The 16,619-nt window shown below is 37.3% G+C and overlaps 2 protein-coding genes across 2 annotated transcripts; one reads left to right on the top strand and one right to left on the bottom strand.

Annotated features, from left to right (window-relative positions):
* The first annotated feature begins 3,635 nt into the window (after nucleotides 1-3,635).
* LOC145205180 (cornifelin homolog B-like) lies at nucleotides 3,636-10,063 on the top strand. The gene is made up of 4 exons (XM_080077842.1): nucleotides 3,636-4,961; nucleotides 7,809-7,962; nucleotides 8,903-9,060; nucleotides 9,253-10,063. Exons 2-4 carry the CDS (start codon nucleotides 7,809-7,811, stop codon nucleotides 9,355-9,357), a joined length of 417 nt encoding a protein of 138 aa, XP_079933968.1. The 5' UTR covers nucleotides 3,636-4,961; the 3' UTR covers nucleotides 9,358-10,063.
* Nucleotides 10,064-15,896: 5,833 nt separating this feature from the next.
* LOC145204962 (dynein light chain roadblock-type 2) lies at nucleotides 15,897-16,604 on the bottom strand. The gene has a single exon (XM_080077580.1). The coding sequence runs from the start codon at nucleotides 16,492-16,494 to the stop codon at nucleotides 16,204-16,206; it is 291 nt and encodes a 96-aa protein (XP_079933706.1). The 5' UTR covers nucleotides 16,495-16,604; the 3' UTR covers nucleotides 15,897-16,203.
* Nucleotides 16,605-16,619: the final 15 nt, after the last annotated feature.

Below are 16,619 nucleotides of genomic sequence, written 5' to 3'. Positions count from 1 at the left end.
ACTTTGGGCTGATCCGACGCGATTCAACGCAAAATATCAAGTTTATGTTTTTGTAAAATAGACATTTAGGCCCGTAAATCTTTGCCAATAACCCTGTGAAATTTGAACGCGTTCTAAGCACAACTGAGTTTTGTACCAAATTTAATTCGATGATGACAGTTAATGTCGGATGGGTTTTGACCATCTACAACGCAATGGTAAAGCGATCCATCCGCTGGTTCGTCGCTATCTTGTCCAGGAGTGCGATATAAAGGCGCTCCAACATACACAGTTGTAAGATCATTATCCCTGTAAAATAAAAAATCTAGTTATGATCACAACAGACAAAAAGTATTCATAGTATCGCACCAGGCGTTTAATTTGTACATTAAACCACCTGCGTTTTTCGACAAATTTATCAAAACGTGATACCTTATAACCATGCAGTCAAGTCATTATCAACGGTCTATGTACCTTGGTTGAGACACAGCTAAAGATGCACCAAATCCGAGCACACTATTTTGTTGATGCGGTTCTTTGAAGGGCACAATTTTTGAAATTTGGCGAGTTTCAAGGCTGCCTGACAAACATAGTTGAAATAACTGCACAATTAGATACAACAGACTCCAATACATCTTGTATGTTTTGTGTGTGACCTCATATACATTACAATTCTTTCTCAGACGTCTAAATGTAATCATATGTAAATTGCACAACAACTTTTCACGTATTTTGAATCGTGTCGCTGTATGGCGCATAAGGCTGGGGGCAATCCGTTTATAGATATTAAAACACAATATCTATCAACCCATGATAGCCTGCCTAGAAAGTCCATGTTGTGTTGAAATGGTGCACTACAAATCAACTTAAACACGTTTAACTTGATCCTAAGGCAACGCAAAAATTTTCTACGAGGTCATTTGTTTGTTGTAAATTGTCGTCAAATAACTTTGCAAGTTAACGTAACAAATTGTGTTCTCAACAAACTGCGGGATTTTGTTTGTTTAGTTTCATTTATTGCTTCGAAGAAAGCCAAAATACATAGGACATCGAGAAATGAAAATTTTTTAGCTTTATATTCTTTACACATTTTTATTATTTCTATTTTGTTGTCGTGGACTATAGCAAATTATTAATAGTTTATGTTTGAATCTTTTACTTGTAGCCTACCACACAAACGTTATTAGTCAGATATAGAAAAACAAAAGCGTATAGTAACAGATAAGTTTTAACTTGTGATGGATACGCGGTTACATTTCATGGCAGTTTATATAGGACATCATTACGTGGAAAACGTGATAGGTAAAAAAACGGGGTATATCTGGATAGGACAGTCCAATCATGATGCTGTTCATGGCGTGTTGCAGCCGTGGTTAAGCATAAGAAGGTTTGTATTTGTTTGCAGTGTTCCTATTGGACCATATATTGGTCAAAGTAATTTGTTGTGACATATTAAATCATCTTCTGTCGTGCACTTAAAATGTTGCGATCGGAGTTGTAAATGGGCCTCACTAGCTACATAGCTCGTTAAATTTATTCCAAAAAATACTGGCACGTACAGAGTGTAAAGTAAAGTCCCGAATCAGGCCCGTTTTTAAAGAAACTTTAAAGAAAAAAGAAACTTTAGCCCGAACCCCGCCCGACTTACAATTCTGGCTTCAATAGGGATGTGTCGAGCCGAAATTAATCGCTCCGTATCAAACATAGCTAAACTTTTGACGAGCAGTTTTGGCCCATCGTCATGTTACCTATGGGTCCCTTAGATTTATGTGGGTTTTGTGCGGGTTGTCGGTCGCAACTCTTTTCCTTGTGGGGTTCAGCAACACGAGAAACGGTAAAAAAATGTCACTTTAGATCAGAATTTTATTTGCTTTTAAAATTTTGTGGTGTGGGCCTATATCCGTCGGTATCCGTAGAAATTAAAGTTTCTATTCAACTTAATGCTAAAGAAAGCGTTTAGTTTGACAGTGTTGGAAACTGTTCAAACCAATTAGATGTAACAGACCAAGCATGGCGGAAGTTATATGTCAAAATGCTTTTTATTTCATTGTGGGTCGGCCCATTCATCGCCTAAACGAAATGTAACAACTTTCACAAAAAGTTGATCGAAAAGCGGACTTTTCGTTGAAAGGGGTGTGTATATGAAACCAGAGTATCGGCTATAGCCAGCACATTGTCATACAATTTACAGCACAATATATGATGGAATTCTACCTCCTTTTCTACAATTTCAAAGTTCACCTATTCGTAACACAAGCATTCCTTAAATGGAGACCATATCTGATTTTCGCGGGCATAAAGTCCTTGCTCTCCACTTGCAAGATAAATTGTTTCCTCAATTCGTGATTTCCTATTGATTTTTGCTATAGGCAGTCCAGTTTGCAACGGATTTAATATGTTGGCATTTATGTGATGTATTTTGGTGCGCAATATTGCCCCGGTGTTTTGGGATTGCAGGCTGCCCTACCACCGTATATTTAAATATATCGTCCAAGGGTGATGTGTATCTGCCTGGGAGCCCTTGGTCGTAACAACCATATGTAATTGTACGCATTTCACACAAATTGTCCGAGAATGTACGGCACCTCAAAGGACAAACACCTAAATTTAAAGGTTCATGGTAAAACAGCCTGCATGTCGCTCCATACCATACTTAATATTTCCACAACTGTTTACAATCAATTGAAAGGACAGAGAGTGAAGGGGTCTGAGATGTCCGGTAACTGACAGGTTGAAAAAGTACGTAATTACAAAACAAATGCTGAGGCAAAATGAAAACAATGCCAAAATACGCTTGCCAATGTAGGCTATAAGGCGAATAAATCTAATTTTGGTATTTTTCTGCGTGTACTTATCTATATGAAGCCTTCAATTAAAAACAATATTATAGGCTACGAATGTTTTGCTAAGGCGGTAGGTAAAATAGCACTTATGACATATGATAATGAAGTTCAAACCTATAACTGTTGCAAAGTTCAAAAAAAAATTCTGGCGAATGTCAAGTATCACTTTGGGTCTGAATTTTCATACACACAATACAAATCAGGATATAACATGTGGTTTTTCAAAGGAAACCAAAATATGTCTCGCTTCAGCGATATTTTTGTTTTCCATAACCCAGCGGCGTCCCTGGTCAAAACAACATAGTTGTTTATGCTGGAAAAGATTCAATGTGAGGGGCGCAAACAAAGCGCCCAAACCGTAAACAAGAACTGGGCACTCAAGAGTCAAGACCGGTCTGTTTTGGAAACGCCCTACAGGAAATGAATTTAATCTAAAACTGCCATGACGACACGGTATAAGAATCATAGTGCACAAAATCTTATTTATTGGTAACTATGGTTGCCAACAACACAGGTACAAAAGATGAATTTGGTTTCATATTTATGTCTGCGATGCTTTGTATTGTTTTGCAATGCCCACATCTTAGTTCTATGCGCTTTGATAGCTACATTGTTTATCAGCAACACTTGAGTCAACAGTTCAAAAACAAGCAGCAGCCTTCTTATCATCCAAACTGCAAAATTGTACTTAAACTGCCCATTGAAAAAAGTCAATCCAGCGTTACAAAGTGACAGGAAAAAGGCTGTATCGCCCAGCACTTCCCTGCTTTTGTTATCAACAGGAAAGGCACACATTTCAAATCTTGTATTTTCAACTGTCCAATCGTACTGTTTGTAACTTAAACCACTGGTAAAAATCAGTTTGTATGTAGGAAGAATGCAGAAAATTGAGAGAAAATTAGCAAAATGAGAGAAAATTAGCGTTCAATGTTTGTTGTTGTTTTGATATAAATTTAAACGATATTTTAACGATGTTTAGTTTATTATTGGTTTTGTAAGTTTTAACTTGTTTGTTGAATTTAAGACAATTCCGCAAATATTCTGGTAAATGTTATCATTTGCAAAACAGGTTACCAAGCCCTAATTGCTACGATCCTGGTAAAACGTTGTTGTTGATCTCATATTTACAAATTAAACCCAGTCCTGTTCCTTGTTGTGAAATAAAGATGAAAGCACTTGTTAGGTAGTTTTCAAACACTTAAGTCCGGTATACCCAATTTTATTGCTGCGCATTTTTGCTTTGTATTTTTTGGCGCTTTTGTCAACCACCACTCTGGGCATTTTATGCGCAGCAGGTTAAAGTATAGAATCAAATCTCTAAAAATGAACGATTTCTGACCGGTTTTGTTGCCTGATTGTGAAACAAGGCAATAATGTGCGACTAAATAAATTTCTTAAGATTTGCGATTTGCATAAAGTTTGCTCTTAGAAAATGTTCTTATTTACAAGGTGTTCGGCTCAATTTAACAGTGCGAAGCCATTTGGCTTGCTATAAGAAATTCGCGATGCGAATCAAAATGGGTAGACCTACTAACACTGACCTTCACCTTTGGTCCGACCTGAGAACTTCTGGTAGGTGGCGCAACAGAGCATAGGCGTTTATGGTGCTGTTACAGCAATTTGGGTTTATGGTAAGAATAATTGCTGAGTCAGCACCATAAACGCCTATGCTCTTTTGCGCCACCTACCAGAAGTTCTCAGGTCGGGTCAAAGGTGAAGCACAGTGTTAGTAGCTCTACCATCAAAATGAGGCGAGGAGAAAAAGATAATGAAAAGAAAGAGAAGTCTACCAATCAACTAGAACTGAGTTGTTATTTGAAAATAAAGGGCGGATAAAGAATGTCCGTGCGCTATAGATGCTATATTGGGATCGTTGATAGCTGCTTCAAAAAGATGTGGGATTTTGTTGAGTGTCATACGGAAAATAATACAGCCTTATGGCAATGCAACCATTAAAGCTTTGGGGTTCAATATGGCTTTGTTTTGTTTATGTACAAGTACTGTTAAAAAAGTCAGACAAAAAATGTGTTTTTGTATTTACAACAAGTAACACGTACTTTATGATGTTTGTATTTTGTTCAGCATATTATACACAGTATTCAATCTGTTTTGTAGAAAAAACACTACATTCAAACGAAGGTATGTACGACAGTTGTTTTTTTACTAGTTTAAAGAAGAGTTTTACCTAACTGTTGTCTGCATAATAAAGTTCACGGGAGACTTGCTGTTTTTGGAGTTGGTGTCAAAATTAATTTTGGGACTCACAAATTACAAATACCAACGGTTTTCAATTATTCCACTGATAATTTGAGAAACCTCACACTGCGTTGCCATTGGTGAATCAACAACAAGGATCGTATCCAGTTTCATAGAACAAAGAACCCACGGGTTGCTTGGCCTACCTTTGTTTACTGATGTCCAAATTAACGAGCTTACAATTGTGAGGTTATATGACAGTGGTTCTCAAAGTATGGGTCGCGACCCAAACATGGGTCGCGCAGGGTCACAAAATGGGTCGCGCTATGGTGATTCAAATATGTCCAAACGAACTATTACTGCATTAAGTAAACACAAACGAATTAACTTAATGTAGTAGTAGTAAAGTCACCACACTCGACCACGTTGTACAGCAAAATGAACTAATCATTGCAACATACTGACAATAGCCTTCCAATTTTACTGTCACGCACATGGTGATTGTTACGTCTAGCAGGCCCCACGAGAGGGGGGTGCAGCCGGTGCGCCGCACCGGGGCCCATGGGAGTCTAGGGGGCCCATAATTATTAAGTTGAAGATTACAGGGTGATGAAATGTGTACTTTTAAAATTATTTAGAAACTGAAAAAAGTTGATGCTGATCGCCGAATGTGGAGTTTGATTTGTTTGTAGTGCAACTCTATGCAACAAGTTTTATTATTGTTACGTTGGTGCATGCGCGAATTTTAGCGAGATCTCTTATTGATGTTTCTACTTTATTGTGCCACAGTTGTGTCCGTTGTTTGATAAGAATTATGCACATTTGCGCTGCCTACATAGTGCTGGTGAGTTTTCTGGACGTAGAATTTGTTACACGTATTTGATTTGGTCACAGCTTTGGTAGTAAGCGAGGTACTTTATTGGACCATATTTGTTAACGTACATAAACGATAAAGCGACAGTTATGTGTGTGTGTGTGAAGACGTTTACTTTGCTCTCTGCCTTCGACCCTTCGTATTAACATTTTTAATTGGTCTGTACGTACCTGTGAAAATTACCGTCAAAGCAGTTATTATTTTAAACAAATTAGCAGTAATGGGGTCTCATGTCCGACTTAGGTCACATTTTTCGAAAGCTTGACTTGACTTGAGTCTTCTCAGCTGTGAAAAGTCTTGGCTTGACTCGGTATACCAACAAAAACAGGAAATCTTTTACCAGATAACCTGTTCAGTTGGCTTTAACCAAACAATAGCAGAACTTTACTGTGCGATTTGTAGGTATTTTTGTTGGTATACCGAGTATATATATTTTATATTTTTGTGGTCATTTCATCCGGCCCTCGACCATATTTTTTGGTTTGCGAAATCGTATTGGTAACTTTGTAACATTCAAAAATTAAACTACTCCCTACGAAAGTTTTCCTGTCGCGATATGTGGAATTGATATTACCTTGTTTCTTAAGATTACAACGCCTATGTTTGATTCAAAGCCAGTTTGTTACATCACAGACAAGACTACAAGTGCTGATTGTGCGCAAACAATTGCTAGGTTACTTGTGACGTAATATACAAGCATTGCTTGTAAGATGAGACTAACTATATCAGGGGACGGCAATCACTGGCACGCGTGTCAAGGTTGGCACGCTAGGAGGTATTTTATGGCACGCCAGCCGATTTGTGTGTTTATATTGAAGTAACAATTTAACCTGTTACACTGCTTGTTTATAGTTTTTATCATGCCATGGTCTTAAAATTCAGCCTTTGGCACGCGTCGCCTAAAAGGTTGCCGACCCTTGAACTATACAGTTTAACAGTCGCATTACCAGATTTTGGGATTGTAGAAATACCATGTCTTGGCGCTGAAAAAAGTTTGTGGTGACCCCTGGTTTAAGCGAACACAGTACATGTCAAGACCAATATTTGCTTTTGAGCGTTTACTTTGTTGTACGAACGCTATAGTGCATGCAGTAAAAATAATTTTAGGTTTTTAAAACTGTAAAGGTTTGACGTTATTGTCCAAGCTGTTTAATGAGTGCGGCTAGCTTGCTTTTGTTTGTTCTTTTGGCGAATAAACGTATTAAACGCTTGATCATCAGCACACAAATAATGTTCAAAGGGGTGCCCAGAAATTGACTTGCACCAGCATATTTTTTTTCTCTCCAGGGCCCTGACGTCTAGCACGGGGAATAAAAGTTAATCATGCGAAACTGAACGTGGAGATGTAACAGTTAGCGTTTAAGGATGAATAAGCATTCGTACAAGGAAACATTTTTAGATTTGGGATTCACTTCTATCAATGATCGTGGTACTACAAAGCCATAATGTGTGTTGTGTTATGTAGTGTTGTCGAATCGAACTCGTTAAACCTGCAGCCATTTTGACATGAGCAGACTCCTATGCGGCGACGACGTGGCCTCGTAACTGTTACACTTTTTGATGTTTGAGGCTTGGATCGTGAGATGTTCATAATACTCGAATTTGGGTCGCGGTCAAAAAAGTTTGAGAACCACTGTTATATGATCAGCATTCTGCGATCCCTGTATTGTTAATACTTTTCGAAATGCCTGGAAGTCCAGCTTTGTAATCCACTATTATAAAATAGTTTTTAAACCAATACACACGTGCTCGGAAAAGCTCTTCTATGTTTCCTTTTGTTTAAAATGTTATTTATTTTACGTTAATTTGCAAATTACCGAAGTTTATTACATAACATAAAATACGACTATAGTTATAACTGTAAACCCGTTTGGGCGCAAAAAGATTGCGACAATTTGATGTTGTACACTTTTCAGATGGCATACACAACAACATACCATCAAAGTCAACCAGCAGTTGTAGTGCAGCAGCCTGTTTCACAAGTCACAACCACCGTTGTGACACAACAACCGTCTGGAATGAAAGGGTGGAGTTCTGGACAATGCGACTGTTTTAATGACATGAAAAGCTGTAAGTCAATTTGCTAGTGCAAGATGATTGAGATTTCGTTGGTTTTGCCTGAAAGTTGTCTCTTTACCATGGGAAGTTCCCCTAGACGTGTACTTAGTTTCTTTTGCGGGTAGAAAGGAATGTTTTCGCTTTTGTTTGTCGCTTTTGGAATATTCGGTTTCGGCCCGAACCTTTTTAGGCGGGTTCGGTGCATCACTACTAAAAACCATTAAAAGATGCTGTTTTGGGGAAATTAGTTTTTAACTTTAAATTGATTAGTAAGACACGCTGCGTTAAAAGGTTACACAACTTTTTGTCCACAACGTTATGAGCCAAAACACATTATTTTTATCCAGTTACAGTTTTGTAAACAGTGCTAGATATTGTACAAAATATCCATTGTACATCGTGTGTGTAAAAAATAACAAAACAGTCATACGCCTTTTTAAAATTCAATGATTTTCTCGGTCTTCTAGGACCAACTTTCTTTGTTTTTTTATGTTTGTTAATTATTGTTTACACTTTCAACAACCGAACAATGCAACACAATTTTGAAAACATGTATGACAATAGCATGCCCGTTGAAAGATTTTTTTTCAAATTCTCGCAACTGAAGCAAGAAAACAGACTTCGGGCATTTACTTCTCCACTCTGTCACCTAGCGGTTAAATGCTATTCCTACAAGTACATCAGAGACAAGTGAATGTTTAAATTAAATCAGTTGAGCCAAAATAACTTTTGGCGTTGCAAGAAATCAAAAGGCTTTTTTTTTTCTAAATCGATATGTTTGTTGCACTTGCTAAGTCAATGTATATAATTACAAAGCATGTGTATAATATAAACAATTTAATATAAATAGTAAAAAACACATCTAACTTACATTTGATTTTTCAACAATAGTTTTACAATCAGCTTGGATCTGTGAAGACCAGAATGTCACACAAATGTTTAATACTTTCAGGTTTGTGTGCATTTTTTCTCGGCAACTGTTTCTATTGTACGATTTCTACAAGAATGGGCGAAAACTGTTGTGTTGGCTGTTCGGGTTACGGTGGAGGCTGTATCCCAGGAGGTCATATGGCAATGCGATCCAGATTCCGTGGGACTCACAATATTCAGGTAAGAATAGTAAAAGTGCCAAATTTGGATTTGAATTGAAAGGCGCCTTAAGGTTTTCGTGCATTTTTAAATTTTAGATCAACGTGTTGTAAGATTATGTAAAATTTACCCATGCTGGTTACGCGAATCTTGGTTTGCGGAACGTTATGCGTTGTTTCAAACCTGTACACAACAAATTATGTTTTATTTCAGGGGTCAATTTGTGACGACTGCATAGTTTCATCATTTTGCTTGCCCTGTGCTATGTGTCAGTTATCCAGAGAGATGGATGCATTGGGATATGCATCTAATTGTTAAAAACACACAGGCCCACACCTTTAAAAAGAAGTTCAATAAATATCTCTGCAATTAAATGTACATGTTGTATTAATTACATAACAAAAGTTTTCAGCAGCACGCGTCCCTGATTAATGTGATGTGATTCGTGTGTGCTTATTGTCAACATTTAAATTCTTGTGTACATAATATGTATAGTACCCAGTATTCCATTAACGTACCACATTATAACGTTTTGACATTTTGTGATCATTACAATTCTTTGTGTACATAATAAGCTTATATGATAAGGGCAAAATTATAAAACCCAGTATTTCAAGAAAGTACGACATTATTACGCTTTGATATTTTGTCATCGGCATAGAAATAAAACTATGAAGGGATGATGCAAAATTACTGTTCAAACCATCAATAAATTGGAGTCATAAACGCGCGCCGAACAACAATTACCAATGTGGCTGTAAGTTGAGATGAAAAGTAGTGTTAGTTTAACAATCAGTGCAACCCACAGTTGAAAAAGAGCGGGAAGTGACTTTTTGTAATAATACTGTGGTATGGTTGACCCCCTTTGTTTAGAACCGCGTAAGTGCCTCATAAGCAATTCCGGACCCCCTTTTCACACACCAACCATCTAATTCTATTACTTTTCGTGTCTATTTTCAGATGACAATGCATGAAATACTGGCTTGTATATTTTTGCATTAAAATTTGTGTGTGCGTGTACAAAAAGGGTATGATTTTTAGACAGAAAAGTTTAAATTCGTTATGAATATAAAAGTAATTAATGATTAATGTTTCTTTCGTGTCCATACAAAACATCGCGGTGTCGTGCGAGCCTACACAAGCTAGACCAGGGTTACGTGTACCCCTTGGGGGTACGAAGCATCAAAGCAGGGGGTACGGCATGCAGGGTGAAATTATACGCTATTTAGGTATATTTGTGAAGAATGCGTAACAAGTTACTTTCTTGTATATCTAGAACGGGTTAGTTTTGTACTACTTACAATACTTTTTTAATGCATGCATTCAACACCCAAGTTATAAATATACTGAGTTTAATTCCTATTATTACAATTTTATTTACTCCGTCGGCCATTGTAGACAGGGGGTACGAGAAAAATTATGAAAGCTCAAAGGGTACGAGCGCAAAAAAGGTTAAGAAACACTGAGCTAGACTATGTAAATCGTTTCATGGTAAATAGGCTAAGTCTCTGCAGCTTTGAAAGGAAAGATCTCAATTTCTACTATGCCTTTGTGTTTCTTTTTCTTATTTGACACGATGTTTCATTTAGAGTGCGACTTGCTCTTTACTTATGCAGTCTGTGACTTTAAAAATCGCATTACATAATATGAATTTCGTAAGTATATTTTACTTGTTAGGTTGTACAACAACATTGGTCTTTACCGATTAGACTATCGGTTCTCATTATGCCACAGTCTTGACATTGTTTCTTGTGGACGTAACTTCTTCATGGGTATCTCAACTGTGTTTGGCTCTAACTTCCTTGTCAATCTAACCAAATAATTCAACGTATCAAGTTTGACTGAGCACGTTTTTTGGATATCCGCCTGTTCCTATCGGAGCCACATACATTGACTGTCAGTGTATCCGGAATTCGGGAAATGTGTAGCGAGGTGTTTATTCGAGGTACATCGTAATAGAATAACACAATGAGCGAATACGCCGCATAAGACGAGAGTCAGAGAAAGAAGGCAATCTGTCCGGTTCGCTGTATGAAGGCACACGATATAACGGTAGTGAGAGAGGCTGCTACATGACCCCCGGGGTCACCAAATGTAGCGAGGTGTTTATTCGAGGTACATCGTAATAGAATAACACAATGAGCGAATACGCCGCATAAGACGAGAGTCAGAGAAAGAAGGCAATCTGTCCGGTTCGCTGTAGTATGAAGGCACACGATATAACGGTAGTGAGAGAGGCCGCTACAAACGTCCCTTTAGATACGTCGTGAGTTTGGGACTCAAATGGTTTTTGTTTGCAATGTCTAAGTTTGTTGTGGATAATGTTCAATTCAAGAATCGTGCTCCGTTAAGGGCTGTGTTGGTAACTTTCATAACACGAAGCTGCATGGTGCATTCCCGAGGTTACCTGTCAAAAATGCTAAGTATCTCCTTATGGAAGCAACGCCACTAAAAGTATCGAATTTTGCGACGTCCACAAAAACTACAGTATCTACAGCAACGACGTGCCGTCGAAGGTCAAACATGGGCCTATCGACAGCAATGTAATTACGCTACAATTGTGTTGTATTATGAACAAGCCATGTAAAACAGATATTATAAGGCAATGTTTTAGCACAATGCAATGAAAACCTTAAAGATATTTACAGACTACATATTTGTTTGAGTCGTCATACATATTGGTTTATTGTTCAGTGAATGCCATATACTTTCTCGCCGCTTTTTGCTGTTTACTGCTAACCCTTTTTGATTCTGTACTACTGTGATTTTTCACTTTTTCACCATCAATATTATATTCCTACTTTAATTCCTTGGCATGTTCACTTGTTAGCATTAGTTAGAAAGCTGCAAACGTTTTAAACATTGTAATTAAAAGTGCAAACATGTCAACACGTAATTAGGATCGGCGTTGTTAGGTGTCGTACTCATGTTTACTTGTGCGTATTATTGACGTAAATTACCACGTCACATCTACATCGTATGGAGTAGACACTCTTACGTAAAAATGACGTCATGAGTTACGTCATACAAATGTAATTTTAAACGTTCGTTATCACGTTTGGTTCAACGCATATTTAACGCAATTCAACAACGTCATGGAAATGCGTTTTTATCTGGTGGTATAGTCACGTTAAACTAGACGTGCAAAAAACGTAATGGCAAAACGTTGCTTACAACGTCCTATCTACGTTTTCTGGAGTCGACACTTTTAAGTAAAAGTAACGTTTTGTCCCAAAAAGTAACGTTTTGTTAGCTGGTAAGCACTTATGCCTTGCTCAAGGACCAATATTTGCGAACAACGAATTTTTATCAACAGCAAAAAACACATGCGTAACTGCTAATTTCAATTTTAAATTGATATTTGTGGGTCGTTTAAACTCGTATGGGTCTTGGTACGGCGTACTAGCTTCACCCGTTCCCGTAGGGCAGGGGCAACTTCTCCAGTCGGCGGGTCTGATATGGGAAAATGAAGTACTTGGCGGGCCGGATTCGTGAATCGATACATTAATCGCGTATTTATCCAGTGATTTAAAACGGATTTTTGACCACCTAAACTAAATACAATCAAGAACGTCGCAATTACAATACAGTCCAAACAATCTAACTGATATAACATAAAATTATTCATCACAGCAAATTTAATGCATACACCACAGACTCAGATACTGCTGAAACACTAACCACACTACACGTGGGGAAACAAAGGAAACCGTGAAAGCAGGCCACACGCGAGGTTGGCAGTTATGTAGTAACAATGGATGTATGGTGCAATGGTAACAACGGCGGGAAAGTTTTTTTGTTATTGGGGAGCGTTACTGTTTGTTACAACCAGGAAGTCGAACCGGAACTGAACCCGAACCTGCGAACCGGTTTGAGCGGTTAATTTCATTAAACCCGAACCGAACCCGAACCGCTAATTACGATTTTCTAAAAACCCGAACCGGAGGTGAACCCCATATTTTGTTTGGCGTTGGACCCGAACCGGAACCGAACCAGTAAAAAATGCAGTCTGTTTTATGTTTTGTGATTTTTTCAAAAAAGCGCACTAAGGAATACGCGAGATAACACTTATAGGACGTGTCAAAAATAACAGTGAAAGGGCAAAATTTTTTTGGAGTTTGATAAGGCCAGGTAGATAATGGGTAGAATTAAATTAAAACGATTTTTTTTTTTTTTTTTTTTTATAAAATTAAAACGATTTTTCGGTTCGGACCGGATAATTTGTCCAAACCGGAACAAAACCCGAACCCGAAAATATACATTTTTAAAAACCGGAACCGAACCCGAACCCTTAAAAACAAAACGAAGTAAACCCGAACCGAACCCGAACCCATATCACAAGCGGTTCGAATCCCTGGTTACAACTATAATTTGACGTAGTAAGCAAGTAGTGGGGGATTCGGCAGACTGTGGCCGCGGGCCACGTTATATCATGTAAGACCAGAAACTGTCTGCGGGCCGCTCACAATCCCGTCGCGGGCCGGATCCGGCCCGCGGGCCGTATGTTGCCCGCCCCTGCCGTAGGGCCTGGCCGTAACGCAAACTGGGCTCTACAAAGTAAATTGGCGAGATTGCTGGAGCTTATGTCCTTCTACAATATTTGTTGATGTCAATTTGTGTCACATTTTAACTGTAAATAGGCTACATGTGGAACATGTACGAGCCTCCTGGAAAAGCAATTATGTGCTCTATTATTCCTATCATAGGCCAAGTAAAACGACGGCAATTTTAATATTATTGCGTGACAGTTTCGCAAACATCACAAGCGACAATACAAACCTAAACCATAAAAATTTGTTTAACACGCTTTACTCAACAAATCAGGAATTGGATTATCGTTGCTGGTGGAGCGCGCCATTGGGGTCGTATATTTTGGACGCATGCATTTGGTTGGTTGGAACTGCAAACTCCGAAAGTATTCCACGAACCTAACTATCTTTTCCTTCACCAAGCGAAATAAACTCAACTTAACTCTTCATGCCTGTTTTGATTACAAACTTGGCACATGACATTATTTTATTCCAAGAAGGCTCGAGTTGTGGTGGTTGCATTACAACGCAATGTTGTTGTTCTGTGTTACATATCAGATCGGATTTTACTCATCACATTGTTAAACGGCTAAAACATTTCCGATCAACAAGGTTGTGTTGAACGATTTTTGTTGTATTTGATATAAAATGCAATCTTAGTTATCTTTGTTAAAACCGGGGTTACATGAGCAATGGTCTCGGATACAAATTTATGCGGCCAGACAAAAACAAAATGTATGGACAAGTGGCCGTGAAATCCAGCCGACTTTTTGGCTGGATATAATGCAAACTGGACTGATGTGATATCTGGATTTGTATTACTGGCCAGGTAGGCGTACGCCTCCAACTGCTAGACTTTTCATGAAAGCTTTTGGGGCACATTCAAACAGTCGTTGGTGAAATAAGAACCTGACATTGTGGCCAGCAAGAGCGTAAAGCTTGGAATAAAACACTGTTTTCAACATTTTCAGTACTTGGACTATATTTGCCATGGAATTGTCATTCGCGGTGCCAATTAAAACATACAGTAATAAATACAGAATACAGGCAAAACATACACGCAAAAGGTTTTTTGTTTGTGACAAATGACACAGTGAATATATCTCATAGCACGAATTACCCTAATAAAGAGGAATTAATTTGTAATTTTTATAAAACCTGAGAAACAAATACTTTCAATATTAGGAAACATTGTGACAAAATTTACACTGCATATTTTGAACCAATATTATAGCGCTTGTGTCTTATGGTTGCTCTGCAAATTTGTATCTGCACTAAAACATATCATGGTTATAAGGGTTTAACTAATTTCCTTTGATGGATTAGCTTCAAGTTGGTAAAATACTGGATTTAAGTAACAAAAAAAAAACAATGTTTGCAGTGTGGATAGCAGTTTCTGAACAGCAAGTTTTCTATAACCCACAAATTTTACACAGACACATTCATTATGTCAAGCTCCACTATTTTTGAAATGTGGGGTGGTACTCAAGGTATGAATGTACGCAATGCTTTTAACAAATTATATAAACGTATCAAGCAATTAATTTGCACTTTTCAAACAAGAATAAAAGCATGTGTACTGGAAACTTGGAATAACTAGTATTGCAAACTTTTTTGTCTTTTTTGTTGTCTGCAATGAAAACAACAATTTTAAACATACTTTAGCAGCAAGAGTTTAAATTGATATACTTGTCATTTGAAAACATAATAACAAACAGTATACTGGTTTTTATAAATAATTTGTCCCAACATGTGTTTAAAAAATGTTAAGCAAAATAACTTAAAAAATAGCATTTAAATTTTTAAAAGCTTCAATTTGCAGACCACAACAAAAGAAGGCATCACAGTCTATATCATGTTAGATATAAAACCTATATCATGTTAGATATCTATTTATATCATGTTAGATATAAAACCAGATTTTATCACTATAAAAAAGTTCTGACAAACATTTTGGTATCGATTATTCTTAGAAAACTATATCGAACATACAAAACTCTTCATGATGATACATACATCAAATTCATTCCCTTTGTTACTTAAATGTCATCTTGTGGGCAAATCTTTAAGTATAAGATGTTAAAATGAATCCACACAGAACATTTTCATTTGAAATCCACAGTACCTGCAAAAGCAACAACTCTATAATTAACCTCAAAAAGCCAATCAATCTATCTAACATGCTTAAAACAGGTTTGTATTTGAAAAATGGAACTTACTTTTATTATAGATTTCTCACCCATTTTCCATCATTTACTGGTGCACTTATTAACAATCAAAGTATTTGACAGTTCCTACTTTAGTAAAACAAAATGTCATAAGTGACAACTACAAATGTGAACAACAATAACAAGGTTTATAGGATACAAACACATTTATCAATCAAAACACTTGCAAATGACAGCAAACAATGACAAGTTGAATTAATTTTGTAGCATTAGATCCACAAAGAAACTCAAAGTAATTTTAGCCATTGAAAAATACAGAGGTTTTGTAATTGTACCAGATGATATCAAGACCAATTGTAGCAGTATGTGCCACTAAAGATATATGTAACAAATCAATCAAAGTAATAAAAAACACAACAAACAGCATTTCAAATTTCAGTCATAAAATCTTTTAAAGCAGTACATTGTCACTCGCTGGGATTTTGGATGGTAATGAGCAAGTAATCTTTGTCAGGTGCAACCATGATCTCATGCTTCTTGGAACGAAGTCGAAGAAAAGTGAGGTCATTTTGAGGGTCAATATCACGAACTGTGCTTCTTGCTTTCATCGTCAGCTGATGAACAAGACCCGCATACTGAACTGTAGTGGAATTGTCCAAGGTTGTGCGAATTGGAATTCCTTCGTTGTTCACAATAATAATTCCAATCACGCCCTTATGAGACTGTATTCTTTTTATGGTTTCTTCGATTTCAGACATTTCTGCAAGGTATTTTAGCTGTCTGGATAAACAAGCTAGTTTTTCTACACAAGAATGGCGTTTTTAAACAGTCGAACTCGTTAGCAACAACTGAGAAACAGAAACCATATAAAAATACTGTTGAC

The sequence above is a fragment of the Phallusia mammillata genome, chromosome 8, assembly GCF_965637545.1.
Source record: "Phallusia mammillata chromosome 8, kaPhaMamm4.hap1.1, whole genome shotgun sequence".
NCBI lineage: Eukaryota > Metazoa > Chordata > Ascidiacea > Phlebobranchia > Ascidiidae > Phallusia > Phallusia mammillata.
The sequence above is the reverse complement of the archived record's forward strand: the minus strand, read 5'-3'. Positions and strand labels throughout refer to the sequence as shown.

Coding starts and splice junctions, on each gene's coding strand:
- LOC145205180 (XM_080077842.1), top strand. CDS start 7,809: ATGGCATACACAACAACATACCATCAAAGTCAACCAGCAGTTGTAGTG. Junction 7,963..8,902: donor TTTTAATGACATGAAAAGCT/GTAAGTCAATTT, acceptor TAATACTTTCAG/GTTTGTGTGCATTTTTTCTC. Junction 9,061..9,252: donor GTGGGACTCACAATATTCAG/GTAAGAATAGTA, acceptor GTTTTATTTCAG/GGGTCAATTTGTGACGACTG.
- LOC145204962 (XM_080077580.1), bottom strand. CDS start 16,494: ATGTCTGAAATCGAAGAAACCATAAAAAGAATACAGTCTCATAAGGGC.